The following is a 16,094-nucleotide window of genomic DNA, read 5'->3' as shown; positions in this document are numbered from 1 at the left end:
ACACATAATATCTTATGGAACTTTCACGTCTTCGTGGAAACTGGAATCTCTTCGGCCAACGTTCAGGACCAGCGACCGAAGATTATGTTTATTGTTGCCGTGACAGGACGTGGACGCCACTCTCAGGTGGAGGGGTCACCCAGTCCCACAGCCCACCACGAATGTTCTGAGACATTATAGCCTCGCAGCCGCACCCACGACGCGCTTCAACTTCTATAACTTATCGCCAAACTCACCGAGGAATCGATGAAAACCCAGACGGTACCATGAGTGAGGCTAAGAAGAAGTTACTGGGTCTCTTTCGGAGTCGAAGCACTTCGGAGAGGCCGTCCAAAGATTCCCCAGATGTACCCATCCCCCACTCCAAATTATCTGGGAAACGCATGTGCTAATCTCCGATTTTTAGTATGAAGATGATCGTAGGTCTACCCGGAGACCCTCAACTAGCAGCCATAGAAGAGATCATTCCCCGCGGTCGCACAGCGAAGCTTCACCACCGTCCAAGGGAGAGCGCCGTCACAAGCACCGAGAACGACGCAGCGAGGGTCACAGAGAGAGGCACAAAGATGGGCATCGGGATGATCGACGTCGTAGAGAAGAAGAAGGGGACGGTCGTCGGATGTCTATCGCAAGCCAAGTGCCTCCGATCTCATACCCAGCTCCTCTGACGGAATGGCCCCCAGCAGGCCTGCGTCGTGATGCCCTCTCACAGGGAAAGGCCATGGAACTCATCGCAAATGGGGCGCCGGCGTTTAAGGGTAGCAGACGTACAATAGCACATTCTTCTGAAGAGTATTACAATCTATTCGCGGTATGTGAGGGAAACGGACCTGCAGGGACCGATTGTGGTGAGCCATTTAATGGGAGATATACGGTCAACTCATTCCGACTCCAAGGCCCCGAACCTGCTGAGCACCCATGGGAAACTTTAGAGCAACCAAGCATGGCCTTTTGTTATGGTCCAAGACCGGGAACATGCACACTTACTTATTGGGTGGGGTTATCTGGAAATCCTAGTCCACCTATTGAGTTGAGAGAACCAGACATGCGGCCCCGAGAAGTTGAGCTTTCCACAATATTGGATCGGTTAAGGTATCTTGAAGGGGGCTTTGAAGAAGACTACGAAGACCTGATGTATACTAATCTCTATAAGAAATTGCTCAAAGACCCGGACAAGCTGTTAAGTCCACATAAGGGCATGGAGAAACAAATTGCCGACCTGATCATTGTGCTTTCTCGCCGCGAATGGATAGATTTCAGCAAACCGGGAAACCAAGTTGTAGCCAAATTCTTCGCGAATGCTGGATATACAGATCACGGGAGGTACAAATTGTTCTTTCACCAATTGCTACTTAGCATAGAACTTGACCTGAGAATACACTCCAAACAGCATAGCGAAGCAGCAAAAGCGCAACTGCTTTCACAACTTCCCCCATCTATTTCCTGGAATCTCGCTCTCGCAAGAAGATGGAGAGAATCTATGATAATCGAAAAGTTCGTTACGGGCGCCAATCCTGAAGAAAGTGAGTTTAGTTACTTTTTCGGTAATCTGACCTAACGATTCCGTAGTCAAATTTCGGCTGAAATCAAAAAAGCTTCAAGTGAAGTCGTTGCACAGATTTTCGCGAGCCATGAAATGGCCTAATCTTGCCCAAGTTGACAAAACTCTGAGGGAACTCGATCCAAATGCTGAACGGTTGGAGGATCGAAGCTCAGATGCTATGTCATACTTTACAGGAATGATTCTACCTGGAACCACACTTCCTTGGCTCATTATGAATACTCTCATCGACTGCGACGATGGCATCGAAGCCAACGCTTTGGCAGCATTAACACACATACACCCCAACAGCGGCTTCCAATATCGTGGTACGACTTACTGGTCTAGTACTTCGATCGTCGGCAAAGTCCTTGCTCCAACGTGTCGCGAGATCGCTGGCTGGGTCGGCCCGGTGCGTCCAACAGCGGATCTTCCACGTGTAGGCATAGCACGTATTCGGCAAAGGCGCCCTAAACAAGTTCTAACCCCTAAAGATGTGACAACTATGATGGAACGATCAGATCCTCTGGGACCACCAGCAGACTCCTATCCGGTCGAAGAGTACAAACTCCTCTTCCCAGATGAAGACGACTTAGTTGACATTGTCCGAGTCGAAACCCTGTCTTTGAAAGCAGCCTCAATAACCCCCCCAGGTGCGGCAGCAGATGGACGACCACTCGTCTACGATTCTTGCGTACAGTTTGCCATTGATGGGAAGTCTTGGCCCCTGAGACTGACCTACGATGTCTCCTTCATATTTGCGTGTCCTTGTGCTCGTGGCCCTCATCCACTCTTCTTCGATTATGTTTACAAAGAAATTAACGTTTCTGAGATTCTGAATATCCGCGATTGGGGAGGCACTTACAGTCGGTCGGGTAGTGTAGGATCAAAGCAAGAGTCGGTATCTAATACTGGTGACGATGATTCTGAAAGGGTGCTTGTGGTAAATGCGTTTGGAGTGGCTGATAACGAGGTATTGGCTAGAGCATGGTGTAGTCACTGGGGGCTGAGTGCTGTCGTTGCGGATGTAGAGAAGACATGGTTCGTTAATATCTCACAAATCACTTTGAAACTACGCTGACCGTCGATTTAGCATGGCATGTGCAATTCGTGAAGCATATGCGGCATGTGTCAATGTCTGTATCCTTGTCGAGGGTATGGATGAGTATGATGACGACTGGCGATGAAATACTGAAAGTATATTTATCCGAAGTCAACTACTGGATACAAACTGATAGCGGCAAGCTGCACCATTTCCGACGGAAAAATCTACATATCTACCTCTGAGACGTTACAGGCTACTCGAGACTCTTGAGTAACTGAAACGTCACTATACTTCTCAGACATACTATGCAAGACGACTAGAAAGGGGCCGAAATCTCCACCGGTACCTTGAGATATCTCAGAATCTCACTCCAACCCAACCTTTCTACAACCCTTCTGACACAATCAACTCCACACATTTTGGCTGCTCTCTCACCGACCGAGCACATTAGATACGAAACACATGACAACAAGCGCGGCGTACAGGCGAACTGGGATTTTGCTTTATTTTTGATACCACCACCACTTCTTCAATGACTTTATGAATACATGGCTTTTTTGATAATTAGCTAGTGATGGGAGACGAATAGAAATGAAATTAACCTATAAGCCGTGTGAGTGTGGTGATGTGATCTTTAAGGAGGTGAGGTGTGATCGTCAATTGAACCAGTTGAGTTTTGAGTGGTTTATCCTCCGTATTTCATACTCGAGTACTCACGAGTTATTGGAGTGACTCGTTAGTACGCTGAACGTCCGTGAACGTGCCACCGAATGTTTGTCTGGGTCCAACCGAAATATACCTGTCCTGTGCGTAGTGTGAAACTCCATCTCCGATGTTAAGGTAGAGGGCAGGCAGTCTTTTCTCGACCCCTTTTTCTTGCGCCATTTTTTCAGAATTGGTTGTTACGAAGGAGAAGGTTTAAGGGGTATCTTTATGTCAGTTTGCTTAAGTCGATAGACCAGGGGCGTTTTGTTTGACACTTTTGGTTATTGGAATTCATTTTACTTGATTGTAATCGCTTTGCTAAATAGAATTAGTTTACTCATTAGATGTAGGTTACTTATTATACTCACCTTACTCATGTAACTCATCATACTCCACAAGTAAATACAAGAATCTATTCTCTCCACAATTTAGTAACAGAAAATAAAAATCCTCCCCCCAACGCAACGTCAGAATGAAGAAAATCTTATCTAGGCTACACGTCTAAATCCATTGACAATCCTCCTCGTTTAAAATTGCAAATCGTTACTGTGGCATTGAGAGTCCAGTCGATGGAGTGCGTGGATAATCACTGGTGCTCACTTTAACCATTTGACACAAAATACTCGGTTCACTTTAACATAGTGTATTTCAACCTGTTGTCTCCGCTACAACCCGCTAAAATCAAGAACATTGCTTTTCATATTTATCTACGCTCAAAACCAAATCACAAAAACCACCTAAACTCAGGCACCTTCGGACCATCCTTAAGCAACTCAGTAGGCACATCCCGGATATCAAGTTTCCGTCCCAACTTCCGATCTCTCCTCTTATTGTCAAACACCATATACAAACTCAATAGCCCAGCCACCAACGCGCCAAACGCACCAAACGCCGCCGTCGTAGCTAGCGCAGGTATATATTCGGGCGCTGATTCCGGTGTGAAGATGTTACTTGAGACCAGACCCATGACGTTAGCGAGTGGGACGCCGACGGAGGTGAGCACGATGCGCCGGCCTTCATGGGGAGTGTTGTTGTTGTACCATGTTGAGAGAAGGACGGAAGGCGCCGAGGTACCCCAGCACATCATAAAGGTAGCGAAGTAGGCGATTTGCTTGTGGTGGAGGACGTCGATGGCGGTATAGATAATCATGCCGCAAAAGGTGAAGAGGAAGCCTAGAACGATGAAGGGTCCTCGTCGACGGGTGAAATCAGAGGAGAAGGCGAGGATGAGGAGCATGGCTGCGCCGGTGATGTTGGGGGCTGCGGTGTAGAGGTTTGTTTTGACGGTTGAGTAGCCGAGACGGGCGACGATTTGGGGGAGAAAGAGGGAGACGGATTGGAGGGGGACGCCGAGACAGATTTCGATGGTGAGGAAGGCCCAGGAGGCGGGTTGGAGGAATATTTTGAGAGAGTCTTTGAGATTGAGCTTTTCGTTGACTGTGGAGGAGGAATCCGTTTGGACTCGGTGGAAGGCTAGTTTCTTTTCTTCTTCGTTAAGGAAGTTCGCCGAGGCGGCGTTTAGAGGAAGATAGAACCAGGTGAAGACGGCGAAAAGGACTGTGAGAGATCCTTCGATCAAGAAGAGATATCGCCAAGGGTAAAGAGGTGTGTTTGTGATGTGGAAAACGCCAAAAGCCAAAAGTCCAGAAAATGCATTGGCAATGTTGGAAGCAGCGTAGAAGATGGCCAGACGGCGAGCTAATTCTCCTCTTCGGTAAAAGGTTGTGAGATAGTAGATGACAAGTGGGAAGAAAGCACTCTCAGCCATTCCTAAGAACCATCTCAAAGCCATCATTCCAGCAAAGTTCTGTACCGCCACGGCCAGGATGGTAAAAGACCCAAACGAGAACATCATCAATGGCAGTACCCTCGAGGGGCCATATTTCTTTCCCAACAAGCCCAGCGGCGGTGCGAATAACACATATGGGACGTAGAACACCGAGAGGATGATGTTGTATTGATTCTTCTTGAAGCCTAGATCTCTCTCCAAATGCGCTGTCTTTGCGTTTCCCAAATTTCCCTTATCGAGTGCGTTAAACAGATACATGACAGCCAATACTGGAAGCAGTCGATAGTCGAATTTGCGACATAGTGCTCGCTCAGCGTGATGATCAACCACGGCGGCTGATCCCTCGAATATTGGAATCTCGGATTCTGGCTCGGTGATGTAGGGAGTTTTGACATCACGAGGTGAGTCGGAACCCGACTCGGTCGAGATTCGTTTGGCATCCATGGTGAAGTGTTATGACTTTGCTACTCTTGTGATTGTCGATGAAGTAGGAGTTGTAGTGTTACCTTCTTGTGATGTGAGGAGCTGATCTGCAGATATCTGGGTGGGATATCGAGTTGGTTTATAGAAACCATTGCTCTGCTCTGCAAGGTTTTCATCTCCAGATAACCTTAAACATCTATCTCATCCGCAAATCATCACTTACTGACAAGACTCCCTTGACACTTGCCAAGGAAAGATTAGAATTCCACGGGTGATTTGGCAAAGCTCACTCGAGCTCAGCACCACGATGTACGAAGCTAAGCTTATCTTGCCCGACACAAGTTACTTTTGCTGGTGAGGATGATTCTCTGATACCGCAACAGGCGAGATCTGCCAACACGATCCAATAGGAACTGCCGACCCCGCAGACGAACCACATGCGAGAAATGCTCGGGACGTGAAGCTTCTGCAGCCAGGAACCGAGGAACCCACAGAAGATAAGGAGTTGGGACGAAAGGGGGTGCCAGAAGAGGCTCCGCCGGCCGAGGCCATCACTATCTGACTTTGAGTGACCGCGCCGTGGCAACACTGGTCTGCCGAGCGGCAGCATACACAACGGTCTTTAGGGCGAGTAGTGCCGGTCGCGTTGATTCATAGGAAACGCCGTGGACAGATAAACGTGTTTGTGCAACGGCAGACGATGAAGAAAGAAAAGGCTCGCAATAGCTTCAACTTGAGTGCTGCAGAACACAATTAGAACAGAGCGTGGAAGGAGGAAGGAGTAGGTAAGGTAACGAGTAATCTCAGAAGCGGGGATTCCCCAGATGAATACATGGTTCAAGTCAGGTGACCGTCGCCCATGCTGGTTTTGGATAGACATGGCGTCAGTGGAGAGCGGAAAGCTTACTGAAATTACCTTATGTTGTGAGTAAGCTAAATAGTAAAGTAGCTTGGTCAAACACTGTTGCGAATTGCAAGATACCTTTCGCAAACAATGAAGAGGTAGAGGTCACATGTAGAGGACTTACCTCCAGGGCTGACTTCAAAGTTCACATGCGACAAATAGATGCTCACGTGCGCCTCCCACTCTTTCGGACTCGGGCTGTCACCAAATAAACCCTGCTGTACGCCAAATGACGTTCCAATCACTTTGTCAACGGGGCCAACATCCAATTGTCAAGCTTTTTGGACGGAGGCCGGTCTTCTACTCCGATGACTTGGAAAGTCGGGATGTGGTTGCACAAAGGGTCCAGATTCTGAATCAGATATCTCACATCATACGTTTGTTGCATGCGTGAATGGGAGATGGGGAGCTACTTAGGTACCTATCTACAAAGTAGGTAGGCAGCTTGTTAACTAATAAGCAAACTTGGGCTATATAGGTGAACAAATGAGGTCATCGGTGTTTGATGTATGTAAGGATCCATTACCTAGGTAGTTCTGGTGAATGGTCTGGGGCTGCGATGACCCTTTTGACCAGAGGCTGAGTATTCTTTGAATCTCTTTGTGGCAGCTTGAAGTTGGTGGTCCAGACGGTCTAGACCTTTCAGCCATAAGGTACGGCTGGATTGTACGGTGATGTTTGGAAGGGCGGTGGTGAGGGAGGAGGGTCATAGGATGCTGCGGTACGACGTGGGAGAATCTCGAATGACAGATGCCAGGAAGATATTCTGCTGCATGCTTGATAATGCGGTGCGATTGTGACGATGGGATGCGAGGTTTCGGGGACACGAGGCTGCTGATGTACAAAGTAGATGTTGCTCTGTTCAATAGATGCTCAGACGTAGTAGTAGTGAGTATTGAGTAGTGAGGTGTTAAAGAGTCGACTGTTTATTCAAGTGAAGCCTCAGATACGAAGGACTGGTTGACGGTCGAAGGCTAAAAATAGCCTAAAGATTCGGGGACCTCAACGGTAATCTCCCACACTTCTATTGCTCAGGATATTTTCAATAAGAGTTCTAGAACAACATAGTCCACGCTAGCATATGTTTCTTAGAATATAGATTAATGAATTGTTAATGAAGAGCTGTTAGCCGAAACCTCACCAGCCTTCCCCAGCTGTCAAAGAAAGGAACTCGGCTTCACCCACGGCTCCGTCATAGACGAGACGTGACATCATCAAGTCACTCGGTGAGAACCCTGACGTGAGGCTCAGTCAAACACCAGCGTCTGCTGTATCCAGCCGTAGCGAGCAAACAAGGACAACCACTGGTACGAAGTACTTTTGCATAGGGAGAGCTGATTACCAGAGTGAATGAATGGAATGATTCAAAAGCAGGCACCCTATAATAAGCATGAATAAAACAGTCGCAATGCGGTGGATTACTCAACGACAAATATGGTGTGTTGTTGTGGCGCTAGCCCCTTGGTTCTTACCAACTTTTAAATTTGCCCCCTTCTGGTGCTGGTGCTTCGCTCCTTTTTGACAGGACAAGACAAGATCACGATCCGCTACCGTACGGCTCACTAGCAAACCGCTGACATATTGCGTCAGGCATCTGGGTCAACCTCTCAACTAGTCTTGTGCCCGTATTATCGTCCCTGTTGTCCCTGTTGTCCCTCAAATACATTCGGACTGCCATCTCACTCCGTCGCTCCTAGCCACAATCAGTTCAGCTGCAGGATCTCAACCCAAAACGTTGCGTGCACTTCGACGTTCGAGACTTTGTCGATCGCTCCTACTCAAGAGCCAACCCCTACGAATTCTGACATACCCGACATACAACCACCAGTTTGGGCCTGTTCATCGCCAGACAATCGTCATAGCCCGGCCCCGCGACCGCTTCGAACAAAACAATATACTGTCCTCTCCGCCTCCAGCCTTCGCCATGTCTCCTTCTCAGTAAGAAACGGGCTCATCCTGAACCCGAATCACCAAATCATCATGGTACCCAAGACAGTCTCCAGACCGACGCCGACGTCGTCTCACTCGCATTTGCATTCGAGCTCACACTCAAGTTCGCAGCCAAAGATGGCTCCACGAACAAGTTCTACACCCTACTCTTCCTCGAGTCGAATACCGCCTTCGGTGGGCCAAGCATTGCCACCAAACTCAGCATTGTTGGGTTCGCCGGCAGCACACGCGGAGGTCAAAACACCAAGTCCTAATTACTTTGGCATGATCGTGGATCCGACGAGCGACCCCCGAAACTCAGCAGTTGGCCCGCAATCTAACTGGAGTCCCTCGTCCTCAATCGCGTCCTTCGGGACTCAAACACCAATGCATATACCGCTGAACGCGAATCCCGAATTTGAGTTGTTTAGAAGACAGAGCGAAGGCACGAAGGGATTCAATCTGGGACATGGAAACCTGTCGCATTTCGCCTCTACCCCAGGACCTCGACCAAAACCAGACCGGAGACCTACGAGACCCGAGACTCCTGTGTCTATACCTCCAAGACTAAGACCATCCCAGAACGATGGCACACCAGAGTGGATAGATGTGGACGACGGCAAAGGGCAGTCCTCGAATAAAAATGAGAGCAAGAAGGATGGATTAAGTACGCCATCATTCTTTGATATACCAAGGCAACAGTCACCGATGCCGATGAATCCAGCAAGCACGCAGCGAGATGCCCTGTCTCGCCTCGATGATAGACATCCTCGGCTCTCGTTACCACAAAACAGGGCCAATCCTCCTTCTCCTCAGATACGATTGCCGCCAAAGCTTTCACATCATAGAGCCGATACCCTACCGTCTGCTTTAGAGGAAGGTCCATCGATGATCCCGTCGTCCCAGGTTCGAGATCTATTAACTAGTCTACAACTGTCACAATATCTCTTACTAGACCTTCGTGTTTCTACGCAGTTTGCCATTTCCCGTATCCGGGGTGCGCTCAATCTCTGCATACCGACTACCCTATTGAAAAGGCCCTCGTTTACCCTGGACAAGCTTCGAGATACCTTTACCAATCCAGAAGATCAGGACAAGTTCTCGCAATGGAAAAGTGTTCAATACATTATTGTCTATGATGCCTCGTCTGTAGACAAAAAGGATGCACTCTCATCTGTTAATACTCTGAAGAAGTTTGCTACGGAAGGCTGGAGTGGTAAGACCTACATTGTGCGAGGAGGCTTCACAGATGTAGCCAAAAACTTTCCTCAGCTTATCGATAAAAAGTCGACCCAGGAAAAGCCGTCAAAAGTTAATCTGTCGTTGGGGATGAACATGGCTCCTGATGTTGCTCCAGTTGCCGGTGGTTGTGCCATGCCTGCGTTCAAGAGCGCGGCAAATCCCTTCTTCGGCAACATTCGACAGAACACAGATTTGATTGGCGGAGTTGGCCAGATGGATGTCAAGCTTCCAGAAGCTTTAGCTCATGTACCTCTTCCGGCGTGGTTATCTAAGGTTGCTGATAAGGAAGATCACGGAAAGAAACTGGCGGACAAATTCCTAAAGCTGGAGCTAACCGAAAAATCGAGAATGGAAAAAGCACTTTCCTCACAAGTCTCATACGGCACGCCCGGTGCGGAGTCCAAACGTGTCCAGATTGCTGGGATTGAGAAAGGTGGTAAGAATCGATATAACAACATCTGGCCATTCGAACACACTAGAGTAAAGCTTCAGCATGACTCGAACGATGCTTGTGATTATGTCAACGCAAGTCACATTAGGCCATCAAGGAGCAACAAGAGATATATAGCATCGCAAGGACCTCTTCCTGCTACCTTTGAGGTAAGTCTTATATGCACGCCTTTGCTTATCATGGAGCTAACATCGACGCAGGACTTCTGGAGTGTGATCTGGGATCAAGACGTTAGAGTTATTGTTATGCTGACTGCTGAGTCAGAAGGTGGCCAGCTCAAGTGCCATCCATATTGGAATACGCAGAATTACGGCTCATTGAAACTCAAGAATCTCTCTGAAAAGAAGATATCACTGCGCCCAAAAAGACAGCGCTCTTCAGACAAGTACCGTCCACGGTCAGATCGCTCAGAGGCTGGTCGCCGAAGAGCCAACACCACTTCTGAAAGTGCTTCTCCACCAGCTCCTGTCTCACCAGACGTACCGTTTGCAATAGTGAGAAAATTTACGCTAGCTCACTCTGGCCACCCTTTCTCTCCCATGCGTGAAATCACCCAAGTACACTACTCCTCGTGGCCTGACTTTGGAGCTCCAGCAAGCGCAGATCAATTGCTCAGTCTCGTGGAGCTCTGCAATAACATGCAACAAATATCTTCGTCCTCGACACAATCGCCGCGTTCGGATGATCCTGAAATGAGTCAATCACCACGACCGATATTAGTGCATTGCAGTGCCGGCTGTGGACGCACTGGAACATTCTGTACAATCGATTCAGTTATCGACATGTTGAAACGCCAACGTAAAGAAATAACAAGTGGAGTTACACCGATGGAGGGAATGACTGTTAGCGGTGGTGATTACATGGGCAAGGGGAAGAAGTCATCGGCTGCCGTAGATGGGGATTGGATTTTCAACACAGATGTTGACCTCGTTGAAAAGACAGTGGAAGATTTCCGAGGTCAGCGCCTAAGCATGGTACAGACCTTGAGGCAATTCGTCTTGTGTTACGAAGCTGTGCTGGAATGGATCGCCCAGGAGACAGTCGGCAGTTCACCAGAGACCGGGCGTGCGCGAAGTGGGAGTGCTGGTCATGCTGATATTGAAAGAAGGAGATTACCTGGCGTATCTTCATGAGAAAGGGCCCAGGAGACATGTGGAAAGATCGTATTATAGAGAAGATTCGAGAGGCATCAGCATTAGTATCAGCACGAAGAGGCTGCAGATTTCTTAACAAGAGGTGGTTGTGGGAGTGTTCACTTACGAAGCGACACGTTCATGGAGAAGTCGATAGTTTTGCATTGTCATTTTGCATGGGGTGGCGTTTAGTTCGGTATATGGCATTACGTCTGGAAAGAAGCATATGGGGATCGACAGTGTAATTAATACTGTCAAGATGAGGCTTTGGAACTTTGAGACCTGAATAGGTCTTGTAGAGTTGCCAGGCAAGTTGTGCATTCATGGAGTGTTGGGGACATAAATTTAGGTTATGATAGCGATGAAAGGTGGGTAAAATAGATTAGGAATTAGCATGAGAATGTTATGTGATTATTCAGAAAAAGCAAATAATCTTGAAATATATTGTTTTCGATAGGTGGACGTTCAATTACTGAAGGGAAACTGGGTAGTCTACTAGGAGTATACGACAAGACTTTTATTACGGATAAAAAAATCTTGTTCCAATTAACTTCCGAATACAACTGAGAACATGGAGTGTCAAATTGATCAGATTAAACCGAGTTCTTGAGTGAGCCGTTCTCATCCACATTGAAAACAGATGGTCGTTAGAAATTGGTTGCTACCTAATCTGGGCGAAGCGAGCAGTCAATAAATTCACGCCTTACATTTCAGGCCCTCTATGGGGAAAGCTTCCTCGCGTCTCCCAAATACAAAATAAAGTATCGCGTACTTGTATTCCAGCTGTTGCATCCGCGCAACAAACTAACTCGACCCGCCAACACCCAGACCAAAACGCCGAGATATAATTCGAAATGGCAACTGGCGGTGGTCTCTTTGGAAACAAACCCGCGCCTCTATTTGGCGCTAATACCAATACCAATTCAGCGCCTAGTCTGGGGGGAAGCACATTGTTTGGGTCGAGTAATACAGGAGGAAGTGGGTTAGGGGGGAATACTGGTGGATCGAGTCTGTTTGGAAATCTCAACAATCAGCAGCAGAACCAGAACCAGGGCCAGGGGGGTGGTTTGGGGCTGGGTCAGACTTCACAACCGCAAAATCAACAGCAGACTGCCGGTTCTGGGCTTGGTGGATTCGGTGGTTTTGGGCAGAGTACGCAGCAGAACCAAAATCAAAACACGAACAATAGTGGATTTGGAGGATTCGGACAGAGTACACAAGGCCAACAGCAACCAAATACCGCTGCGCAGTCGCAAGGCCCATTGCAGCAGTCCACGCAGAATGGACAGAACCATGCGTACTTCGATTCGCTGTTAGAGAGGAGTAGAAAAAGGGCATATGGCGAATCTGGGATTACTGAGGATCTTCCTGCGCTTCAATTGGGTCTGGGAGATCTTCGACAGCGGATAAAACGTCTGGGGACTGGCGCGGCAGATGGCAATGTGGATGGTAGAGCGCATTACCTTCTTGCGGCTTCTGGGGTGGATCCAGGCGCTGCTGTCAGAGATCTGAATGTTTTCAGTGCTGGGACGGGACGGGCCGAACGATCAGTGACACAACAACAGGTGGATACAGATGTGGAAGGATACCTAGCGAATATCCAGACGCAGACTACGCTTAGTATGATTGCAGATGGACTGGCACGGTCTGTACGCGACTTCGATGCATTCTTAGAAGACAATGTCACGATGGAATGGGAGGCACAACGGAAAAAGATATATCAGCATTTTGGTATCAAGCCAAGGGAAGATATCCCAGCAGCTGGCCGTGCAAGCTTCAGAGAGTCTTCTGCTCCCGACTCTGGTGGATTTGGACGATCAAGAAAGAGCAAGGCTGCAGCTCTTGCCGGCTCTAGAGGCGTTGGACCGATGGGTACAAGTGCGTTTGGGAGATCTAGCATGGCGAAATCAGCGATTGGAGCAGCAAGTTCTGGAGGAAAGCCAAGTCAACAAGCATTTGCAGATGTGGAAAAGCAGAGTGAGAAGAACGGAATCACAGCTACAAAACCTGGCGAGCAATTCCAGAGAGACAAGCAAGGAAAATATGCGGAGAAGGTGCAGGAATTAAACATTTCACGACTAAGGAAACGCTTCTATCCAATATGCAAGGAACTGAGTACAGTCGTTGCGCAGACTGGGGAACAGCATAGTCCGGATTTACTCAAAGCTTACAGGGCTTTGGCTGATATCGTGGCTGAAAATCCCGATGTAGATTCGTTATCTGATCCATTAGCTGTGAAAGAACGTTCGTTTGCAAAGGCCTACTTGGACGAAAACTCTGTTTCTTCAGCAAGTATGGAAGTCAACAAAAAGATCCTTCGGGGAGGGACCAAGTGTCTGGAGAGACTGGCCTTTGACGAAGTGGAGTCACTAATCAGTAAAAACCCGAGGGAAGCGAACTTGGGAGGTATTCCGAATGTCATCAGCAAGATGAAGGCCTATGTGCGACTACTGGCCTCGAAAAAAAGACTCTCCGGCGATAATGTTGACCTTCAAATCCTTGGGGAAGACTATGTTTGGGCGCTGGTTTACTACCTCTTACGCACCGGTCACATTCAGGAGATAATGGACTATGTGAACGCTAATGCGGTAGCATTCAGAGCCATTGACCGCAACTTCAGCTCGTATATCACGGAATACTGCAACAGCCCTGATAGGCGGTTGCGCCGGGATCTACAGGACCGAATCAATAACGAATACAATCAGCGACTTCGAATCGCACCCGAAAACTCCATCGACCCATATCGAATGGCTTGTTACAAGATCATTGGACGTTGCGACTTGAAATCTCGTAATCTTGAGGGTGTTAATCACTCGGTTGAAGATTTCGTCTGGCTTCAGTTGGTGCTCGCACGTGAAAGCAGTCGGATCGACGAGATTGCTAGTGAAGCATACGGACTAGCAGATCTACAGAAGACCATGAAGGAAATTGGCAACCGATTCTTCGAAAAAGGAGGTGCCGAAATTGGATGTTCCTTTGGATCCTTCGTCTTCTTCCAAGTTGCATGTGGGATGTTTGAACAAGCCGTGGCATATCTATACCCATTTTCGTACACTGATGCCGTTCATCTTGCAATTGCAATGGACTTCTACGGCTTGCTGAGAGTTTCAGACCCAAATCTTGCCGGAGAAGATCTCTTGAGCTGGACAACTAGAGAAAATCCTCAGATCAACTTTGGACGGGTGATTGGTTACTACACCCGTGACTTTAGAGCTGCCAACGCTGCAGCTGCGGTTGACTACCTCGTCCTCATTTGTCTTAATAAGGACATTCCTGGGCAAGGTGGTATAAGTCAAATCACCTTGTGCCATGATGCACTACGAGAGCTGGTACTGGAGAGTAAGGAATTTGCCCTGCTCTTAGGTGATCTTCGTTTCAATGGTGAACGTCAAAGAGGCGTCATTGAGGAACGTATCAACTTGATTGGCCTTGAAGAGACTACCGACTTCATGAGAACCATTACCATCCAAGCTGCCAGTACTGCAGATGACAACGGGCGGGTCACCGATGCAGTACTACTGTACTTTTTAGCTGGTGAAGTTGACACAACCATGAGGCTGCTCAACCGCGTTTGCGGAGAGTTTCTTTCCGTACCCATTGGACAAGAACAATTACGCCTTGAACCTACCAAATCAAACGCACAAGCGGATCAACACACAGTTGAAGCCGGCAGTATCAGTTTGACGGCGATTGATGATCCAATGGTTCTTGCTCAGGGTATGCTGAACATCTATCAATCTCGATGTGCACACAAATTAGTCGACAAGACTGTCAACACATTCAACGCTTTGAAATGCGTTCAACGTGTCAGAAACCACGTCGAAAACCGACGTTGGATTGATGCGCTCGACGTAAGTTACCTTTTTACACTCAATTAATCCTACATACTAATTCCCATCCAGTCCCTCGGAAGTCTCGACATCCTCCCCATCAAAACCGGCGGCAACGCAACTAAAATCCGTAATCAAGCCGGCAAATTCTCCTCCCTCCCATCCTGTATCGCCGCATGCGTACCTAACCTCATCATGTGGGCACTGCAGAGCGCAAACGAAGCGCGCGCTCATTACATGGCTAGCCAGTTCAGCGGCAACGAGGGAGCGCGGAAACAGCTTATGGATGAGATGAGACAGACGAGTCTGGATTTGACGACGTATACGAGTCAGTTGAGATACAGATTCCCGGCGCATCTTCATGATGCGTTGGCGAGGGCGCAGACGGAGTTATAAGGGATGAGGATTTGTATTATAGATAGAAAACTGGGGTGGTGAGAATTGAGGGGGGGTTGTTATACCATGAGAAAAGTTCTTTTTTGAAGATAATAGACTGGTTTCTGGATGAAACAAAATGAAGGGGTGGTATTTTGCTGCCACAAAGAGCGTAATCGTATGGCTTGTGTTTAGCGAGCCCCTGTATGTGAAAGGGGAAACGATCCGAGAGTGAAAGTAAGCACAAGACCAGTTCTAAAACAGCCTTCCTTTGTCTTGGTAGAGAAAAGTACTTTTCGAAGTAAAAGATGCCTTGGGAGTTGGGATTGCCCGATCTTACGTCTTGTTTAATCTATGTTACCCCGCAGATGCGTTCTTCTGGGGTGTGACACGAGCATGCCTCTCAAAGAACGAGGCTCGACCTTCACAACAACAACATGGAAATGTTACCCCTCTCGTATACACCTCTCGGAGCGTCTGATGACCCGGATCTTTCAGCTTTTGCTTTTGGCTGCCTCGTCTTCAATGTTTAAATACTGACTAGATTACATCCACAGTTTGTTTTCATTGCGAAATTTGAGAATCCTGAATCTTCTTTGCTCAACACATTTACCCTAAAACTCACACATCCTTATATCATGTACATCTTCAAACTCCTCCCTCTCTTTCTTGGGATCTCGCTTGCTATGCATTCTCCAGAGGCGGAGTCTAATCTGAATTCTCTGCTT

General features: G+C 47.9%; 4 protein-coding genes across 4 annotated transcripts; 3 read left to right on the top strand and 1 right to left on the bottom strand.

Annotated features, from left to right (window-relative positions):
- Positions 1–266: 266 nt before the first annotated feature.
- Positions 267–2,727, top strand: GLAREA_03059 (uncharacterized protein; the record flags this gene model as incomplete). Its single annotated transcript, XM_008088144.1, has 4 exons — positions 267–347; positions 407–1,523; positions 1,570–2,581; positions 2,634–2,727. 4 exons carry the CDS (start codon positions 267–269, stop codon positions 2,725–2,727), a joined length of 2,304 nt encoding a protein of 767 aa, XP_008086335.1.
- A 1,287-nt stretch (positions 2,728–4,014) lies between these two features.
- GLAREA_03058 (MFS general substrate transporter) lies at positions 4,015–5,523 on the bottom strand (the record flags this gene model as incomplete). Its single annotated transcript, XM_008088143.1, has 1 exon — positions 4,015–5,523. One exon carries the CDS (start codon positions 5,521–5,523, stop codon positions 4,015–4,017), a length of 1,509 nt encoding a protein of 502 aa, XP_008086334.1.
- A 2,950-nt stretch (positions 5,524–8,473) lies between these two features.
- On the top strand, positions 8,474–11,161 carry GLAREA_03057 ((Phosphotyrosine protein) phosphatases II; the record flags this gene model as incomplete). The annotated part of the gene is made up of 2 exons (XM_008088142.1): positions 8,474–10,177; positions 10,229–11,161. 2 exons carry the CDS (start codon positions 8,474–8,476, stop codon positions 11,159–11,161), a joined length of 2,637 nt encoding a protein of 878 aa, XP_008086333.1.
- An 854-nt stretch (positions 11,162–12,015) lies between these two features.
- GLAREA_03056 (uncharacterized protein) lies at positions 12,016–15,387 on the top strand (the record flags this gene model as incomplete). Its single annotated transcript, XM_008088141.1, has 2 exons — positions 12,016–15,012; positions 15,064–15,387. The coding sequence occupies 2 exons, from the start codon at positions 12,016–12,018 to the stop codon at positions 15,385–15,387; spliced, it is 3,321 nt and encodes a 1,106-aa protein (XP_008086332.1).
- Between the last annotated feature and the right edge of the window lie 707 nt (positions 15,388–16,094).

This window comes from Glarea lozoyensis (assembly GCF_000409485.1).
Source record: "Glarea lozoyensis ATCC 20868 chromosome Unknown GLAREA6, whole genome shotgun sequence".
Lineage (NCBI taxonomy): Eukaryota > Fungi > Ascomycota > Leotiomycetes > Helotiales > Helotiaceae > Glarea > Glarea lozoyensis.
The sequence above is the reverse complement of the archived record's forward strand: the minus strand, read 5'-3'. Positions and strand labels throughout refer to the sequence as shown.